Source organism: Plectropomus leopardus, chromosome 7 (assembly GCF_026936395.1).
Source record: "Plectropomus leopardus strain MGB_pleo_1.0 chromosome 7, ASM2693639v1, whole genome shotgun sequence".
NCBI classification, from domain to species: domain Eukaryota; kingdom Metazoa; phylum Chordata; class Actinopteri; order Perciformes; family Serranidae; genus Plectropomus; species Plectropomus leopardus.
Window position 1 is genome coordinate 19,838,312 of NC_142182.1, and position 21,701 is coordinate 19,860,012.

General features: G+C 40.3%; 1 protein-coding gene across 4 annotated transcripts in view; it reads right to left on the reverse strand.

Moving 5' to 3' along the window:
- The window catches only part of bcar1 (BCAR1 scaffold protein, Cas family member), a 92,864-nt gene that overhangs the window by 52,018 nt on the left and 19,145 nt on the right, over positions 1–21,701 (reverse strand). Inside the window, exon 2 of one of the 4 annotated variants that reach the window (XM_088080157.1) lies at positions 10,068–10,115. The exons of 1 other annotated variant lie outside the window; for it this stretch is intronic. In XM_088080157.1, the coding sequence (XP_087936283.1) occupies positions 10,068–10,115 (48 nt within the window). Of the gene's footprint in view, positions 1–1,262; positions 1,816–10,067; positions 10,137–21,701 lie in introns of those variants that run through there. 2 more of the 4 variants (XM_088080156.1, XM_088080159.1) reach the window with 2 other exon arrangements.

The following is a 21,701-nucleotide window of genomic DNA, read 5'->3' on the forward strand; positions in this document are numbered from 1 at the left end:
TCTGCTCTTGTTTTACTGAAGCATTTTTCTCTTTGAGCCGGCTGATGGGCTGCCTCTGTCCTCTGGCCATAAAACCTTCATTTCTCTCCACTTTCCTCTGAGTCAGCAGAAAGACAGACCACGGCTCTCCACCACCCTCTCTCTCCCCTTTCTTTCTTTCTGCCTTAAACCGGACGACGGCCCTCTGCTGTGTTCCAGTTCTGTGTAGCGATGCAGTCAAGGAAGAAAGTTTAAAGGAAAACACGCACAGTGTATCTTTGGGATTGAGTCAGGAAAGCTCTTAAGGGGATTACGAGCATCAAGTCACAAACTTTTACTTAAGTCTTTTTCTGGTATTCAGATATGCGACCTAGAAATGTCACAATTTTGCTTCATTTTCTCTTTTCATGTTTTACTTATTTATTAAAGCATATAGCTTATGTTTTTGTTAATATTTAGTAGCCTTACAAAAAGTCTTTAACCCTTTGAAACCTAGGGCAACATCACTTTTCATGTGCTGCTTTCAGATGCCTTTCTCAAGTATTTAAATCTTTCTCCTGAGCAAATTGGTGTGATTTCTCTCAAAAAGATGGAAAAAAGAAAATGAGCAAGTTAGTAAGAAATGTTTTACAAACTGCAAGAAATTGTCATAATAACATATTTAAAATTTGGTTAAAGGGTTGTTATATGTTTTTAAGTCACTTTTTTCCAAATATTGTCTGCCTTTTTTTTAACCTTTTCTTGTATTTTTTTTTTTTACTGATTTTTTGCTATTTTTGGGGTCATTTCTTCTTTCATTGGCTATTACCTTCTCCCCTTGTTTTGAAAAGAAATCAAGCCAATTTGCTCTGGTTTCTAAGCATTAACTTTAAACTTCTTTCAGTCCTTAATATCTCTGACACATTCCTTTACAGGACAGCGAAGTCTCCTCGACCTGTGTGTACTGACTTTAAACCCTTTCCCACCAACTCACACGCACACACACTCCCTGCTGAGAGCCAACAAAAGGTAGGAATCCGCAGAGAAAATGTTAACTCCGGTTTCCCTCTCCTCCCCCTCCACATTTTCCTTTTCTTCATACTCCAGTCTCCCTCACCCCCCCTCACTCCCCACTTCAGTCTGTGCACAGCTGGGGCAGAGCAGGTCCTGCTGAAACTCTCTCACACACACTCAACCACAGGGGATGAAGGACTAGACAAACACCAAAAAAGGCACAGGGTTTTTAAAAAGCTACACAGTGCCACAGAGGCAGTGATTTAACATGCTCACTCACACACACTCACCAGATAGTTCATTTTGTCCCTGCTGCAGTGAGGCGGCTGTGCTGACTCCAGGGCAGGGCTGTAGCTCAGCCCCTGTGAGACACTTTGCCAACTCGATTCCTTTGCTGAGAGTAGATCCCAAAAGATCCCAAAAACTCCTCCAGGTCTCCTCCCCCTCCCTCCTTCCTTCCTTCCTCCCTATGTCCTTCTGTCCTCCCTCCTTTTTCCTCTCTGTGTCTGTCCTTGTGTCTTGTTCAGTCTTGTTTTCAGTAGTCGTGCGGATCCCGACACATTCTGCCTCTCTGTGATCTCACACAGCAAGAATGAGACTGCTGCTTGGCCCATTTACTTTTACCCCGCTCACCCCTTCTCACTCCCTTGATCTCTCTCTCTCTCTCTCTCTCTCTCTCTCTCTCCTGCCTGAGGAAAAGAGGGAGGAGTGTGTAACCCGACACGTCACTTCCTGTTGGGTCCTGATATCCACTCATTCCAGTCTGGCCATTGGCCCGAGAAGCTCTTCTCATGCAAATAAGCTTTGCCCTCCCACTGTCGGACTCCCCCATCTCTCTCTCCCTTTCTCTCTCTCTCTCTCTCCCCCTGGCTGTGAGGGACTGTCAGTGCTGCTGAGACACACACACACACACACACACACACACACACACACACGCAGTGGACTTCACATGAGCGTACGGCAACATTACCTCATTTTACTATCTTTACTCTCAGATTTCACAGTGCACAACAGGTCAGACAAGCATACAGTTCAGCATGTAAGATGAATACAGATTGCAGTAACTAAATCGGAATCTGAAATGATTTATAATTAAACATTAGTACTAACTAAACTGAGATGACAATTTGATCTCCATGTTTCTTAAAAATTAATAGTATTAAATTAATACTAAATAACAGAGAGGGTATTTCTAAGAAACTTCCTAGGGAATTATTAGGAAGTATCGGCTCCTAAAAAGTCTGTTAGATCAAACTCAGAATCAGTCATGACGCTTTGCTGTTCCGTATGAAAGGTACGATCGTGGAATCAGGGGACAGATTTGTCTCAGCTGCGGAGGAAATAACAGCACTGAGTTGACATCTGTGTAGAATCGACAGCTGGCAGGTGGGGACCATCGGCAGGACGGATGTGACGTCTTAAAGCAGCAAAAAAGCAGCAAAAAAGCAGCCAACAGCAATCAGTGGCTAATTCAACGAAGAAGAACAGCAGCCGTAAATGTCCACAAATAACGAGAATCAGGAGCTCCTTATCCTCTGAGAGGAGGATGAGATCAGCCGCCATACAACAGGGACGCTAAATGACTGTGGGTGACATGTTATGCCATTGTTATTGTTTAGAAAGCGCTGCCAGCGCGCATGTTACATATCACAATAGAGGCCGATGTAGATGTGTTACACATTACCCCGTCACGCCTCCTTTGTTTCCATGATGCCGGCATGCTGTCCAAAATTACACACTGGAGCGGCATTATGCTGTTGGTGTTTGGCTCTGGAGTAAAGATGGGACTATGCAGCGGGCATATATCGCGATCTCTGTGTAAAAAGGGCTAGTGTTTCAGAACACTGTCAGCCTTACCCTCAAACGGAAATGACTAAGAAATTTAAAAATTGGTTGTTTAACATTACACACTATGATTATAGCTCCCAACAGTGACCGGCCGAGACTAAACCTGACTCAGAGTTCAGATATTCTGGCTTATTATTATTCCTCACATACAGCTTCATTATTTACTGTATTTCTGTTATCATACCACTATTATTTGTCATTTGAAATGTATTTATCACTAAGATAAATAGTTTTTGTGAGAGGTGTTTGAATTAAAGTCCCATTTTATTTATTGGCATTTTTGTCTGTATCAAATGTAGGATGTCCAAATATGGTCACGTGCCCTGTGGTCTTCCCTGCCTCTCCTCTAATATTTGAAAAACAGGAGTTACATTGTGTCTGATGCTGCTCAGCCTGGTGCCAACTATCCAGCAGAACATACCACACACACCTACACACACACTTCACCCTCCATGACCTGGGCAGTGCCCTCTCTGACCGCCACACTCGACAACAACAGCCTCTGTCACACTGACCTACAAATGGCAAATGAATGCCAGACACACACACAAGAACAAAAAGCAGCCATTGAGGATTAAGCCATGTAGGTCAGTGTGAATCTGAATATGGTAATGTTCTCTGCTCAAGAAGTGGCTTCATGAGCACTCGGTTTGTGTGTCTTCACTCACAGTTCAGGTTCAAGGCCTCCATACTGGAGCTCTGGATTTACACTGCCAAGTCAGGTTATGTTTAGGAACAGAAAACCACTTGGTTATGGGTATAAAAGATCATGTTTTGGCTCAAAAACATAGTTGTGGTGGCACAATATTAGCTGGAAAAAGAGTGATGGGTCACTTAAAAAACAACCAAGTTTGGGGACTGAAAAGCTGCAGAAAACACAGCAATGACTCACTAAAAAACCACCAGGTCTGATATTTTCAGCTCTTACAGTGGTATGCAGCTTGAGAGGCAACTCACCCAGGTGACACACCAACTACCACCCAGTGAGAAATGCGGCTCATATTCAACATTGTTTTAGAAACATTGATATAATACGTACAAATGTTACGTGTGAAACATACAATTCAAACATTTTCTTCTGGTGACTGGACTGGTTGCTGAGAGGGGCCGTTTGCTGTGTCTGTCACCGTAAATCTTACACAGTGGCTGTAAGTCGCTTGCCCAGCTAACAAAAATGAATTTCTATTTTTCCTCTGCATCCCAGCCCTTCACTCTAGTGTAGATTAAAATCCCATTAATAAAAGAAAAGTCCAGTCAGATGAATGACAGCGTGTCTCTGGATGAGCATCTCCTCTCCTCTGATCACTCGTCCTCCATTCTCCTACCATTCACATGGTTAATAACTTAATTAACCCTTGTCAGCTCTCTGCTCTGGTCCAGTGGCTGACACACTAATTGATGAGCTTGGAGTGTGTGTGTGTGTGTGGGTGGGTGGTTGTACATGGGACTGTGTGTTCGTCATTTAAGCTGCTTATTATAACACCAAGTGATCTTTCTCACCCCCAAGCACAAAATAGAAATGGCTGGTCTTGGGTGAAAACCTTTTATGTCTGCATTTTGATGTTCATTAACTACTGATATCTCCACAGGCTGATGACCGTGTCCATTCCACCTAGGCTTAAAGAAGCCTTTGGCTCCAACTTAAAAATACATTTTCAATCAAGGAAATGAAACAAGTTGTTCTTGTTATGCTGACATTTGGGAGGTACAAAGTTTCCACTTAACAGCTTTGAAACGCTTCTCGTTCACCACATGCAGACCGAGCTGCGCACGTGTTTCACACAAAGTCTAATGACTGTGGCATTTGGTGCTAATACCTTAGGCCGGACATTAGACCAGTTATTTTTAATTCAGCACAAGCGGCAGTGACGGGACAAAAGGATCTTTGTATTGATACCAAATGGCAAAACACACACACACACACACACAAACACACACAAACACACACAGGAGCACAATAGCACCGGTGTTTGTCCCAATATGAAATTCATTTCCTGTCATGTTGTGTGTGTTGAGTCAGTGATTTTTAATGCTGGAATTCTATTGTTGGGTCCTGTTCAGCTAAAGCACCCAGGAGAGCAGACACAAGGAGTGTGTGTGTGAGTGTGTGTGAGCAGTGGGTAATCATGGCTGGGAGGACAGATGCTGTTACAGTTTGTGATCAGCAGCTCATTTGAATTTTCTCTCCATTTTTCTCTTCACTGTCTAAAGCCAGATGCATTTTCAGAGCAGTGCTGATGTAAGACATGGGAGACAACTGGTTTTGGACGTGTGCAGAAACAAATCTTTCCATACCCTACTGTAATACAACAGTGCAGGACAAGTAAATCACACACACACCAAATTACCCAAAGGGCTGATTGAGGATTTATCATTGTCATGCTCTGCTTTATGTATTATCCATCCCAATCACCAGGAAAAATGTTGGCGGTGTATGTCTGCAACCCACAGATATGTGACATTTGTACGTTATGTTGTGGATAAGTTTACACTCTATGTCAACGACACTGTGATTAACGTGTGGTTATTTAACACACAAAACCACTGAGTTATCGTCATGAAAAGATTAAGTTATGGTTTAAAATATCTGGTTTTGGGGGCACAGTAGGTTCATCCCAATATCCCTCTTTGACTCTGCTATCCTCTATCGTGGATCACTTGACCTGGAAATCGATCAAGACCCGCCATTTTGACAGGCGTCCCAATTGTTTAATATGTTTGACGGAGTCGAGGAGGCTTTCAGAGGTTAGGGAAGCGAGGATACACTAGAGCAGCCTTTACGGATGTCTTTTTCCAACCGACACACTCTGACAGGATATCAGTTACTAACAGGCAGCTCAGCCCTGCAACTAATCAGACTGATGTGATATATCATCACAACATCAGAGGAGTTTCATTCTGGAGGGACAACAGATAACAGATTAAACTTAAGCGTATCACTCCCCAAGTTTTATGATTCAGCATCTAGTTAAAAAACAGGAATGACAAAAGAGCCAAATCACCTTTCTCTACCTATTAGAAAGATTTTTCTTTTCACGATCTGTTATTCCCCCCATTAACTCTTATTATGGAGACAATTAAAGTCAGAGAGACAAGGAGAGTCTGTCTGTCAGCAAGAGATTTTTTTTTACATCAATGATAATCCTTTTCATTTAGTCACACGTCAGACTGATCATTCGTGAGTGTCAGATTTGATGAGTTACAGAATTTCAATTTTGCCTGAACATTTAGCCTGATATAAAATTTCCACTGTGAAAAAGACACCATGATCACATTCTGGGTTATTAAATGAGTTTACAATCAGATTATCAATAGCACAGATGCAAATAATGAATAATAATAAATAATAAAACCATTCTGAAAAGAATGGCCATTGTGTACAATTTCAAAACGACCCCAATGGATTCATTGTCTTTGTTATCTGCATCTCAAATGTTTTTTGGATCTGGACCAACATGTTCTCTGTTTCCCTCTCTCTTTTGGTCACAGTTACAGTAACAACCACGTGATTGAGGTTTGGAAACCAGCGTTTTCAATTCAAATAACATCTGAGTTCACCCTGCTCCCAGCAACACTTGACTAAAAACAGAACCAGCGATTGCTACTGGCTGTCTTTGACTTGCCAAACTTTAAACTTCAGTTTATAACCACCACTGAGACTTCATAATTCACCTATTTCAACTGCTGGAGAAGAGTGTTTGGTTCTTGAGGCTATTTAGTAAAGATGAGAGAATGGGTTAAGACTTCCTGCTGAGAGCGGCGGGTTGAAATAATTCAAAAATTCAGTTTATGTGTTCATACACACACACACACAGACACACACAGACACACACACACACACACAGAGTGAGAGAGTGTAGGGAGTTTTGCACAAACGGTCCGTCTGTGAGTGTGAGCTTGGTGAGGTCAGAGGGGTCAGGCACAAAAACTGAAGCAACAGAATGCTCACACACACTATTGCACGCACACATGCACGTGCGTATGTACGTACATACGCACGCATGCACACACACACACACACACACACACACAACAGAAGTCAACTTTTAACTTTACTTCCACAGCAGAACTGAAATAAATATAATAATGAAAAAAGGAAATAGCTTAATTCATCAGTTGAAATCATAAAATAAGCTTTTAGCTCTTTGCACAAAAGGCTTGTGCAGTCGTGTCTCTCATGCCTCCATCCTGGAGGTCAACAGTCTTTTTATCAGCTGTAATCTCTTTCAATATGGGACTGCACAGTGTGAATGCATCCTATTCACTGCACAGTATCAGCCATTCAGAGCTGTCTGGGCCATTATCATAAAACTGTGGCATGAATGCCACCCTGTAACTGTAGCAGAAAGAAGACAAAACATACTGGACACCTATTGTAGAGAGATACTCACACACAAATTCACAGTCTTTATGGTGTTTCAGTCAGTTAGTCCTGCTAATGGGGTGCAGTCTGACTGACACAGCTCTATGTATCTGCGATCCAGGCATGGAACAGGAGCTAAACATGTGAGGGTGGTGATGAGCGCTGTATTAATAAAGTGTCAAAGCCCAGCCATCCCAGCACTGATTACGGTGAAAACATTCTCACAGACTGACACAGTGGAGAATCAGTCGTGCCAGAGGCAACACTTTGTTCTACTGTGTCAGACAATCAGCTCTTTGACAGTGAAGTAAAATGACAGCCACTGTAGGAAACATCACACACACAGCCTATGGGATGTGTCAAGCATGGACCTCTTCACCTTCCTGTGTCCCACACCATTTTCTCTGTGTTGAGTTTTCTCTTTTCCTGCAGCCAGAATGTTTACATCAGCAGGGGACACACTAACGGTACCACGACTACTGCTGCAAAAATTGCTTCTGTACTTCTAAGACTAACTGTCTCATTACATTCATATCATAATATATAATTTCTCTTAGACACTGAGACAGTGTCCAGTGTTCTGTTTTGGACTCACAGGAAGTTGGATAAACCAATCGGCTTGTTTGAAATCATCATGATGTGTAAATCTCATTGATCTACAGTTAGCATCAACACCTGTTGAAGTTTACCTGTATTGTTGCAGAAGTGTTGTTTTCTTACAAGCTTCGTCCACATGTTTTCTATGTATGTGGCTACCATAGACTGTATATAAAATGGACAACATGACAGGTCCCCAAAAGTGAATCCAAAACATTGGGATCATTGGGAAATATGGCATAAACCCAGCCCCCTCCATGTTAGCGACTGGGACGTGGGTCAAACTGAAAACATGAAGTACATGTCAAATATTTTTACCCCAATGAATATTCAAGTGTTCGTTTCTCTGAGAACTTTGGTCTTAATTAGTCATTTGATGCTATAAAAAGGGGGTCTGACATCATGACTGACAGCTGTGTGTGCCAATCAGTGTGCTTGCATTGGTCGGATGGGTGTTTTGGGGGGAATTCCAACACTGCAGCGATTGATACTGCACAGCTCTAAATGACATCACCAGCGCAAGATGTCAACGTTTGTGTGTGGGATATTTTGGCTTCAGTTTTGTAAAGTGTGAGTAAGTGGGGAGGCATCGTCCATCTTTATATACAATGTATTGTATGTACGGACAACCCAAAAACATAACACCTCTGGCCCCAGCTATTGCCGATGCAGAGGCATAAAAACGGACTTGATGTACAAAGGCCTTAAGTCAAGCTTACGTACCTTGTGCCCTTTCTGTAAAATACACCATATATACATACAGACACAAAATAAATATTGACAAAACCGCCTTAGTAAGTCTTTACATTGCTCCAGCGAACACTAACTCTGGTTTGGTCAAAAAAAAAAAAGAATTAAATCGCTAAGTTTATGTGAAAATTTGTTGGGTGTACTGCTTTTGTTTCCTCACGGGCCAACTCAGCTGTTGGCCAGCTGTTTAGAAGTCCTGTAATGTTATCCCCACCTCTCACTGATGCCATCTTTCTTAGTTGAGTTATCAGTTTCAACAGTACAGACGGACCTCTGGTAGTAAGTGCTGTACACTACAATTAATTGCCTGACTTATTCCACTGTACTGGAAATCTGTAACACTGAGCCAGCTGTGTTCTGTCGCACTTAAAATGAGCTGCTTTTATATTAAGGTCTCAGTATTCTGAGTTTTGATCAGCATGATTTTCTTCACTGTTGAAGCCTAAAATTTAAAAAGAATGATTGCATTTGAAAATCTCAATGGAAAAAAAAGCTAATTCACATCACTGGCAGCCCCCAACAAAGAGAACATGCTCAGACTGTTACAAAGTGAGAGACACCAGCTCAATAAATTAGTCTCGCTTGCGTATTAGTTCACACAGGTATAGATTTCAACAAATACATGCGGTAACAGTCCACACAGTCTGCAGTCTTAGGGCTTGTATCACTCTTCAACATCACACTGATTAATGCTCCAAGTCCCAGTAAAGTAAAGTAAGTAAAACCACTTATCCATTAAATGTGTTGGCAGCATCTACATATAAACTAACATGACAAATTTTAATGTGCTCAAGCCGCATGGCGCCTTTTGAAGCTCCACTCCATGCAGCTTCACACCTCAGATCATCTGGCTCTTGATTAAAAAGAGCACATTTAAAAAAAGCTTCACTTTTCCTTTATATCGACTTACGGGTAAAACTTCTACAACACTGTCATAGAGCAGATCACAGGGTTCCTACAACTTAAGTCAAGTGGAATTTAGACTTTTGAAAACTCCATTAATGCCAATTTATAACTAATTTTACAGTAGCCAATGAAAAAAAAACTTACCAACATTATTTAGTATTATTTTTTTCTTATTTTATTTTTCAAATATTTATCGGAATATAAAACATGACTCTTTGGTGTTGTTTGGTATTAGAGGCATTCAGTACATCTTAATGCTAATTAATGCCTTATTTTGGATTAATGATTTTAATACCTTTTATGAATTTTAAAGGATCTGCAGGAACCCTGAGATCAGGACTACCTGATATATCAAAATATATCAATTAAAAGCTGTGTCAAACACTGTTAGTTTTAATACCTTACATTTTAAGATTAGACTATTTTAATAAATATTAAATGACACTTATTAAATGTCACTTCACCACACTGTTGGAGATCATGACACTGTGTGCAACATGCATCCTGTGAGTCACTAAACCCAGCTGTAGTGTTCAAACATCACTCCTCTGTTGTTCTATCTCGACACATCAAACGATCTACGAGAGCAGAGGTCAGCTGTTACTGCTCCACTCCATGCTGTCACACCTACCTCCACCTGTGGTGCCCCCTGCAGGCAGTCAAACATTCTACAGAACACCTGCAGGACAGGAAGGGACATCAAAATCTATACAGCAACACAGACATGAGCACAGAGCATAGATATGTACCAGGAAAACTGTGTGTGGCAAAGATAATTTTCATAAACGGAGAATGTTTTTATGTTCTATACCTTATGGAGACTTCTTTATAACTGTCTGCAAAACACACCTCAACCCGATGGGACTGAGGCTTACCTTCAGATCATACAGGCTATCATTAGAAATCTGGCCCGAACCTTCCTCACACACATACGCACACATAGGGAGGTTACTATGGCAACCAAGCCTGAAGGGCCAGTGAATCAGTCTGGACTGATCTAGATCTGCTGATAACACATATAAAGGACACACACACACACACACACACACACACACTTGCAGTTGCACAGCACACACATCTTCACACAAAACACAGGATAAGCACAAACATACATACATGCACCTGCATGTCCAGACAACACAAACAGATGGTGCAGTATATGAAACACACACTCACACACTGAACGCATTCAACATACTGAAAAGCTGCTTTGGCTTGTTCCTCTAACATGATGCAGAAAACACAGTTTGATCAGATATCTAACCCTTTGAAACCTGGAAACATATCACTAATCTGTGATGCTTTCAGACGCCTTTCACACGTGTTTAAACCTTTGAACCCTGAGCAAATTGGTGCAATTTCTTTAAAACGTGGGAAAAATGTAATGAGAAACTTAGAAATGTTCGACAAATTGCAAGAAATTGGTAGATTTAGAAAATGTTTTTTTTTTAAAGCTAGAGAAAAACCTTATTCATAATGGTAATAAGTGCACATTCAAAATTATGTTACAGAATTATTATATTTTAAGAACTTTTCCCAGGTAAATTTCTTTTTTGTACTGTAATTTTCTTGTACTCTTCACTATTTCTTGCTAATTTTTGGGTCATTTCGTCTTTCATTGCTTATTGCCTTCTTCACATGTTTTTCATAGAAATCAGGCCAATTTGCTCAAGTTTCAAAGGGTTAATGTAACATATTTACCGCATTTATTGACACTACACTGATTACAATGACACATATAAGAATTTGATTCAACACAAGAATGCATAGTTAGGTTTTCCAGAAGCAGTAAATACTTTAAACAACCCTCCACCCTGACAGGAGGACATGTTCAGGAAAAATGATGAATATGACAGCTTGGGGATTATATATAGGGATGGAAACAGGCTCATGATGGAGAGAATAAATACAATACTGTCAAAAACGACAGCTCCTGTAATTCAATGGCAGATTATAAGATATTTAGAGTAAGATATATTAAAGTAATGGCCTTTTTATCATACAATCATAAGTCTGTTACATAAATGTTTTGTGATGGCTTTTACATGACAGGACCTTTACAAGGACTGGAAAATGAAATGATGGATTTAAAGGTCAAGTGTGCAGGATTTAGGGATATATATTGGCCTAAATGCAATATTATATTCATAACTATGTTTTTAAGAACCTTAAAATAAGAACTGCTCTGTTTTCGTTACCTTAAAATGAGCCATTTATGAGCCGCCCTGCTTCCCTTGTCAAAAAGCCAATGGGATTTTTGAGTTATAAACATGCTTATATGGTACAAAAAATGGTGTTTGAGTCCTAAAATAAGGTCTGTGGTTAACACAAGCTGAAGAGACTGTCTTGATTTTTATGAAAACATAAAATGTCAGTAAATACCCCACTGTGATTTTTTTTGCATTAATTTTCTTGATGAACAAAATGTGTAAGTATCAAAAACATTTGTTTGCAACGGATCTTATTTTCTGCAATAATCCAAAATTCATTGGAAAAATCCCATTGGCTTTTTGACAAGGGAACCAGTGCGAAGCTTTCACACCGGACTGCAGAAAAAGAGTGCTCAATAGCTAATTTCTTTATCCATGACAACTGTACAGGGTTGAATTTTTACATAACTCACCCATATATATTTTAATAATGCTTAGATTTATAAATAATTAAGGGTGTGGTCACTTTGAGTGACAGGCTGTCTGCAAAGTGTCACTGTTGCTTATGAGTCAGATCCATGCCTTCTCCTCCACAGCAGCCCTATCTCATCCAAAATAATAAAAAACAGAAGTCCGCAAACAAATGGGTGATGTCACAGTAGTTATACATCCATTTATTTATACAGTCTATGGTCAGCTACTGCAGTTCACCTACACACTTGGCACACAGGTGCTGTAATCTGCAAACTCATCTATAAACTCATCTATAAATGCCACTAAATCCCTCTTGCTAGGCCTTTAAAACCTTTTTTTCCAGTTGATTTACCTTCATCTTTTTGGCTTTATTGATGGCCATGTGAGTCTGAAAAATGTTTGCCCCTGTTTCTACATGTTCTAGTCAGCCTTCGAGCTCTTCCAGTAGACAGTCTACTGTCAAATTCTGCTGCCTGATTTATGCAATACAAAGTGATATAATGTTCAATAGTCAGACTGTCAGGAAATAAGTTGTGGTCCAGAAGCTACCGCTACATTATACTCCCACACAGAAAGCCTACTATTGCCAGCAGTAACTGCTTGCTATTGTCACAGTCCATTAGACAGACAACACACACTGTTACATGCATGTTGAGCTTGACGGCACCCTAAAGACATTTTTGTATAATGGTCAATATCATGTGAATGTTCAATATAGGCTTTGGGAATATGTAATATTTCATACGTTCAGGACTTCCTGAAATTTCACAGAGGTACAGTATATGATGGTATAAGTGTACGGCACACAAAGCTTTCAGCTAAATTGCTTGTTCCTGTTTGGACTGGAGACTGAGCATAGATTGTATATAAAGATGGACATGTCCCCACTTCCCCCCGTTGTGCTTGACTGAAGCCAAAAATATCCAGGATACAGTCGCTGCCATCTTGCGCTGGTCGCGTTATTTGGAGCCAGAGTCTGCACAGTCGCAATCTAGAGTTCCCACCAAAACACCCATCCAACCAATCGTGAGCCGCGCCATTAAGCATGACCACACAGATTAACAGCTGTCAATATGGTGAGGGAAAAAAAAACTTTTTATAATTAAATAACAAATTAAAAACAATTTTATCAGACAAAAGATCACTTGAACATACATTAGAGTGATAAGAACTACCCTAAATGACAGAAACCATCTTTGGGAAGAATGTATTTGGCGTGTACTTTGAGTTTTTACTTTGGCTCATGTCCCATTCACTGACACTGAGGAAGCAGGCTTTATGGCTTGTACTGCAGCCAGACACCAGGGGGCGATCAAGATGTTTTGACCTCACTTTTGGGGAGCTGTTGTGTTGTGTCATCCTTTTTTATATACAGTCTATGGGACTGAGCCCTGGTGATCCATGCTGTGCACTACATACAATCAGTTCATTAGAAAGAAGAGTGCCTGTATGTATGAGGGTATTGAAAAACATATGCTAGGGATTTCTAAATATCCCAAAATACCGTAATGCTGTGATACCAAACAAGCTTAGTTCAATACCTATGCATGACCAATTAAAAAAAACAACTTAATTTAATCAATTTTTTTTCGAACATTTTAAGGAGTGCTGTCTCTGGATCCCTAGAAAACAGTTCTCTGCATTGATTACATCTTTACGGGTTGTCTGTGTTTCTGTGTTTACCTATATAACAAGTATCTTTTTCAGGAATCTATCTGTCTTTAACCTGTTCCTCCACGTTCCTCATCCCATTCTCTGCAACATGAAGCCAGCGTCAGGCCTATGTGCTGTAATGGAAGTCTATCTCCTGTAAATACACAGATCCATTTACATCATCACACTGCAGAAGAGAGGGAAGGCAGAAGGACAGATCAGTCCCTCAAAGTCCTCCAGAGGCCATGCTGTCTTTTTATAGGCCATCAGAAGTGGAGTAGGCTAATTAGCATTCTGCCTTAATATAGAGCAGCAGAACGCTCGGCCATGGTCTGCTGCAACAACACAGAAAGATCATCTCAAGCTCCGTTTAGGCTCTTCACTCTGGGTGACTGTTAGCTTTAGAGCTGATATTAAGAACTGACTGATGAGTTTTAAAGCATCACGCTGCATCAGCGACCTTTTGTCCTCGCAGGAGGCTGATCAGCAGCTGCAACTGGCTGCTCTTTAATCCACGTAATATGTAGATTAGAAGAGATTTGTGTGGATTACAGATAGATTTGCACCATCGGGGCTCCTACAGAACCTGTGTTGAGGCCTGTTGAATAATACTATTGTATCACCAATCATATTAATCTTCTCTTTATCTTTAACCAACAGCTGACTTACACTTTGGTCCTGACCTAGATATCTGGACAATATGAGAAAAGATTGTGATGAAATTTGTCAGTCGTATAAGACGTGCTGGAACTTCTGTGACAAGTGAAAACTGTTTAGATTTCAACACACCACAAACATCTGTATTAGGGATATCAGTTTCAGTCATTTTTTTCTTTCGATGGGCCAATAATTAATCAGTTAATTAAAAAAAAAATCCAGTGCCCCACTGCCAAGCGAGCTGTGGGGCGACGACAGTTTCCCCAGCAATGCTGTTGGGTGATCAATCACGATAATCGCCAAATTAGTGGTGCTGCTAGCTAGCTAGCTCCTACCATACCTGAGGGAGGCACAGTGCAGTAAACTGAAGAGTAGCAAAATTAATTTACCAACCTCTTATTCTGTGAGGGGTTGCAGGGAGGCTGGAGCCTATCCCAGCAGACACTGGGCGAGAGGCGGGGTACACCCTGGACAGGTCGCCAGACTATCGCAGGGCTGACACACAGAGACAGACAACCATTCACATTCACACTGACCGCCGATTTAGAGCCAAAAAGTGACCTGCATGTCTTTAGACTGTGAGCGGAAGATTAAGATTTTTGCACCAGGGTCCCCATCATGTTTGGATGATTTAATGATGACGGATAATTCTGCTGTGGGATCACTAAGCAAAGTTAACTTCACCCTGATATCTTTTAACCTTTATGTTTTCAAATGTATATAAATCTGCCCCACGAAGAGTAACGCTGCATCACTTTCTGTTTTACCCTGTAACCATGGAGACAGACAACTATTATTGGACTGCACCGATGTGGAAAAAAATGTCAGTACATAGTAATTATGAGGCAAGACCTGAATTATAAGGAGTATATTTTTAATATGCCTTCTAAGCAGATTTATCCACATTCATCACTGAAGAGAGTAAATAACACTAATTCTAGCAATCTGTGAATGACGTCTGAGATTCTGACTCTCAGAAAAGTCAGAAGTCATTTTTGGACACAGTGGAGTCTAGTGTCCCCCTTAGGACAAACTGTTCTTCCTGTCTTCTAGTCATCTAGGTTTGATCAATGCATCTGCCCTTTCAGTGTTACACTATTCTTTACGATAAACGACACTGTGCAGTCATACAAGCACTCAGTATTGCAAAGATGTTTTTTGTAAACCTTCTGATTTTTTATTAACTTGTTATTTGTACGATTCTTTCACACACTGACTATCTGAAATAAGTAACTGTAAATGCAGGATGAGTAAAGTGAAGGAAGGCAGGGTGAACAGGAGGAGCACACAGCATGTCAGTTTGAACAAGGCACACAGTAACATGACTGACCTACATTATTCTAATAGAGCAGAGTCAGTGAACAACTGTGATGCTTCTTACATGTATTCATTTCTATCCATTTATGCTATAATCCAGGAAGCCGCTGAGATTCATTCAGCTGTATAGTTTATGTAGACTGCTTTCAGCTAAATGTTCCTCAGTACAGTTAATAATGGTGACATGTAATACTTATGTGTGTTTGTTTAATTACATTTTTCCACAACTAGCAATCTAAATGCCTTTAATATCACCTCATTTAACACTAGATAGTTTCAGCAGGTTTCTGTCCTCTCAGGCTGTTAATGAACTGGAGCAGAGGGAGCTCACAAGAGGAGGAGAGAAGTTCCTTTAAAAGTGATTTTTGTCCTTAATAAAAATTACCTGTCACAAAACAAAACTATTTTATGAAATATTCTGACTTTTACAACATAAACGAAGCAACTCTCATCCAAGATCCCTCAATGTTTTATTCGTTTTTTTAAATCATTCTGTAGATAGTAGTAGTAGTGCATTATATGTATTTAAATATGAAATTTTTAATTTTAGCCTAAGTGTGCATGTTTTAGCATCAAAATGGTATTTTTTTAAAAAATAAATAAATTCCACGTGACCTCATATAGGTTTCTGCAGGATGTTTTTGCCACATTACTCCACGTACTGCTGTGAACCATACGGTTCCGAAAGTCACACATTTCACAAACAAACTTAACAATTAAGTCGGCGACAGACCAGCAACTCCTGTATGCTGTGAGCTAAAATCGGTAGTCGGTGCATTCTCTTGTAACTTGAAATTCACCCCCTGCGTAATCTTTGCTGCATTTCTGATGCTGCTGTATGGAGCAAATGCTCTGAGCTTAAAAATAAAGAATTCTTCATCCAACTTATTGATTAAAAAAAAAGAAAAAAAAACAGAGGGCAAGTACTGTTATGTGTATGCCCAAACACAGTGAAACACTGGTTACACAGACTACAGCAGCAAATCTATTTGTTTCCAAGGCTGCACGATCATCAACATCAATAGTCTAATTCTCTGGGGAACATGAACATCCACTGCAATTATAATGGCAAAGTTAACATTCTGACTCGAGTGGTGCCAGAGGAAAGGTCAGGGCCGTGAACAGCATTGGGATTATCCTCTGGGGAACATGAACGTGTATTAAATGTCATGACATCTGGCCAGTAGCAGATGAGATGCTTTGAGATCTTTGTCACACCGCTGTCTGGCTGTCTGTGCAGTGAAGCGCAGAGGATATACAGCGCAGCAGCTTAATGTAAAGCTACTGTACAAATGAGGACAATGTTACAACGGTCTGAGGGAGCCGGCCGTTTCTTACATAAGGTCTGGTGGGAGACTACTGTAATGTGAGCTGGAATAATCCTGACCTAATTTCACTGCTACACTCCTCCAGCGAGGTCAAGAATTGTGTTTGAGAGATGTACAGATACACTCAACTACTCACACACACACACACACACACACACACACACACATACACACAGAGCCGAAGAAGTGCATAATCTGGCCTGTCTTACCCCTTCTCCTCACCTCTCTCTCTCTGGGCGCACAGACAGACGCACACACACACACACACACACACACACACACACACACACACACACACACAAACACACACACACACACACACACACACACACACACACACACACACACACACACACACACACACACACACACGGTGCAGTCTGGCTTACGTCTTACTTCCTTCTCTGTCTGGCCAAAGGAATGCTCCGCTTCCTGTGTGTTGTGATCACTGCACACTGACTGCTTCCCAGCAGGCCTCTGAACAGATCCCAGCGGCTTGATAAGGAAATAGTCTTTGCTGGTAGTACATACAACAGCTACTGAAACCACTCCGCTGTTTCCCATTCAAATCTACATTCCTGTTCTGAGCCATTTTCCTGCTTTTCTGGAAACATCTTTCAAGTGTACTTTTCCAAGAGCTCCAGGAACTAAGAGCTTTGGTGACATTTAAATGCATGATGTGATACAGGTTTACATGGCAATGTGACAGTGGAACAATAATAACTACATGACTCACATCCATGAGATCTGCCTAAATCAACTGAGGTGAATTTGGGATATATTTGATGCTGGTTAAAGCTTAAGATTAGGGTTTGTTGATAATGGTGAGGATAGTGGCGGCACTTGCCAAAGGTGATATAGGCAGCCGGCTTGGGCGCCATCCCAAGGGGGAGCGAGGCACAAAAATTACGCGCAGAATTACAGCTCATCATCACAGTCTAAACAATGCGTGATGCGCATGTCAAGTGGATGTCAGATTACTTCTTTCCACCATCAGACACAAAGCCACTGGAATATATAGAAGAGTATAACTACTTCCTCCTCTTCCTTCCTTCCTCCACCCATCTAACTAGTAGACCGCCCACCTCATCAACTACCACTACACCCCTGAGGAGTGTATGTGAAGAGAAAGAAGATGGAAAAAAGCCAACAAATCTGTACCGAAATCAGTAGGAGGAGAGTCAATTAACATTTCCTCTAAGCAGCTTGTGGCCACAGTGAACCATGGATCTATTATAAATCGCAATGAACACCTCATGGAGGTTACTTTGGGTTACATTTTGATGCTCTGTTCAGTAAAAATGTGTAGTTAAACTGTAACGTTCTCATGGTGTGTTCAGTGTCATCTTGTTAAGTGTAGCTTTTGGTGAGAAACCTGAACAAAAAAGAAGTTTGAAGGAGAAATAACAGCAACATGAAATATGTACATTGGAGAGAGAGTTATTATGTAAATAGTAAAAGGGTTTTTGCTTATTTGTTTTTTAAAAAATATGTTTTTCATGTGAAAGAAGGTTATTTGAAGGTTGTTTCATAAATGTTTATCTTAGACTTTATGTTCATTCATAAGTAGACTGATGAAGGGCTAAATTACTTTAAAACATTTAGTTATTTTTTTAGCTTAGATTTCTGTGTTTCCCTGGCACAGGAGAAGAATAAATAACAACAAAAACACAATAAACAATAATATAAAAACATTGGTATCGCCTATTGGCAAAATTGTTACTTTAACATTATTTTTGGTATCAGCCCAGAAATTTTAAAGTCTGTACATCCCAGTTCAGTTAGAAAGTAAATTTGTAGTTACTTTTAACTGTTAGATTATAGAGCAAGATTGATTTATTTATTTATATCTGATTTATTTGCATTTAGTAGTATATGTGTAGTACTTTGAATATAGAGTTGGGGGGAGGAGGAAGTCATTAAGATTGTTATTTCCTTACAGTTAGACATTTTTTTCTTTTTACTATCTTTCACAGGCTTTCACATCTCCAGCAACTGAAATAAGTCCCCTGGGAGCTGTAGTTAAAAATAGAGCAGTTGTTATATCCGTGTAAAAATAGCAAGGGGTCAGATTTTATGAGTCAATACACTGGCAAGTGTGGTACTGCAGATGAAAGACAGCCTCGGTGCAGAAATACACTGCTGCTACAATGACTGTGGTTGACTGGTGGTTGCAAAACATTTCTAGTACCTGTGTCTGTGCAGACGGCTGAATATCAGGACTGAGAGGTTTGATTCTCTGTTTAAAGAGCTACTTAACACCATGTTCTAGCTTGACCACTCCTCCTTCACATATTCCTAAAAAATGAAATCAGCTCCTAATTAAATTCACTCATGCAAAACTATCATCCTTCCACTGGTTGCACATGCGTCCTCTCTCTTTTTTTCAAATTACGAACATTAAATGTATGTAACCAACCCTGTAATAGTCTGGCGATCTATCAAGGTTGTATCCCACCTCCTGCCAATGTTGGCTGGGATCGGCTCCAGCCCCCATCCCCATAATGGGATGAGTGGTTGCAGAAAATGGATGGACAAAAATGTGGTCACCCCTAGCTCCAAAAATCCAAGATGGCAACAGCAAATATACCAAACTCAAGACTCAATAACAGTCCATTTTATTACACGTCTATGGTTGGCACACGGGAAAATTTTCACTTGGTTACAATCTGCAAGCTCACCACCAGGTGCCACTGAATCCAACACACCAGATCTTTAACAGTCTTAAATTCACTTCAGTCCTGCTGTATATTACAATGTAGATATCCATGACACACATTTATTTTGTCAGTAAGCTTCACTAAAAGCATCATATAATTAAAATGGACAAATATAAGTATCAATTGGGTATGATGCTGACTGTGTTTATGTGTGTGTGTGTGTGTGTGTGTGTGTGCATGCTTGTGTATGTGCTGACTCAGTGTATTCTCTCGAAGTCATCATTCTATCAGCAGACACACTAACACCCTCTTTTTTTGTCTTCCTCTCTCTGACTGTCCATTGTTAGGCTCATTAGTAGAGTGCCAGCATACAGGACGCACGCACACACACACACACACACACCCTAATGAATGTAACATCTGAGGCTGATGTGCAGTGCTATTACTGGAGCAGTCAGCAGAAAATCTCGGTGTTAAAAGCTTCACTCAGCAGAAACTCCACTGATGTCGTCTCCACTCCTCTCTTTGTCTAAACCACAGTGTCTAAAAAAGATGTATTATAGCGACCAATCCGCACACAGTGGGCGATATGGCTACGATCATCCGTCACTCGCATGTAATTTTATCTCACAATATGGATATTACACAATATAGTAAATTTAATGTTAAATCAACTGTTGATAGATGAAATAACCAAACAGAGACGTCAGTTTTGGCTCCCCTTTCTCTGGCCACGCAGTTATGTCATTTCAAGGTATTAGCTTCTTGCAAAAGTCAAAATGTTGAATTCTGACTAATTGCTTTGGGGCATGTAAATGCACGTCTTATCAGATCACTTTGTTTAGTTTTCACATAAACAGCTAAGTTGGAATCTGTAATCAGATTGGAGAAATAATGTCCATGTAACCGCAGGTTATGACAACTGTGCAAATATTCAAGGGTTGACATATGACATATGTGCCTTCTGTCTTTGTCCCTGCAAATTTATCACAGTGCTCCAGTCTCCTGGAAGTTTACTGACCTCGAGCTGAGAGGCTCCAGATTCAGCTGCACACTCATGATATTTTCTATATTTTGTTTCTCTCTTGCACTCAGCCGCAAATCCTATTGAAAAAAAATATCATTATTAATTATTTGATATTGGTAATTTTTCATGTTATTTTGGAATTCGGTTTTGAATTCATTTTTTTAATTTTAATAATAGCTTCTCTTTTTTATTACTATTTGAATTTATGATAGATTAGTGTCATAAAACACTGAGGTCATCTGCTGAGAGAAGAGGACCTGCAGAATGACCCAAAGTACAGGCCCAAATAAGATCATGATGAACAGATTGTCCAAAGAAAAAAGAGTAATTTATACCCCATATATTTACATAGATGTAAATGTTCCAAATTGTCTTCTCTCTGAACAGGAGTTGCTTTGCAGAGAGAAGTGATGCAGGAACAGATGGGTCTGAGGACGCTCAGTGTCAGTGCTGGGAATACGCGTATTTTATAAACCGTTTCCTCTCAGGGGCACTGAGAAGACTCACAGTGACACTAGACCTACTCCAACACACTGCCATCGATTGTGTATTAAATCACATTATACACATGGCATTTGTTGATATTAAGAAACCATATAGAACAACACCAGCTTTAGGTGAGTGTGTATAAATGATATAAACGATGGCCCAAACTACAAAAATAAAAGTCTGGTTGTATTAAAGCAGAATGATCCTTAAAAAAGGAGAAAAATCAATAATGCAACAGTTTAGCTGACAATTAGTGGTGCAAGCATTCTATACTTTCACAAATTACAGTCTTCTTTGTTTGTTTGTTTTAATGACTTGGAGGAAGTGCAGCTGATCAGCACAATAATCAGCAGCTCATCTCCATCTCCTCTCCATCCATCTACTCACTCTCTATTCATGAAGTACATTCTGAGCTGAAACAAGCTTACACAAACACACATCCTGACATTAAGGTGACTGCAGCTTGGGTGGTCAGTCGTGTTCACGTGCGCGCACACGCACGCACACGCG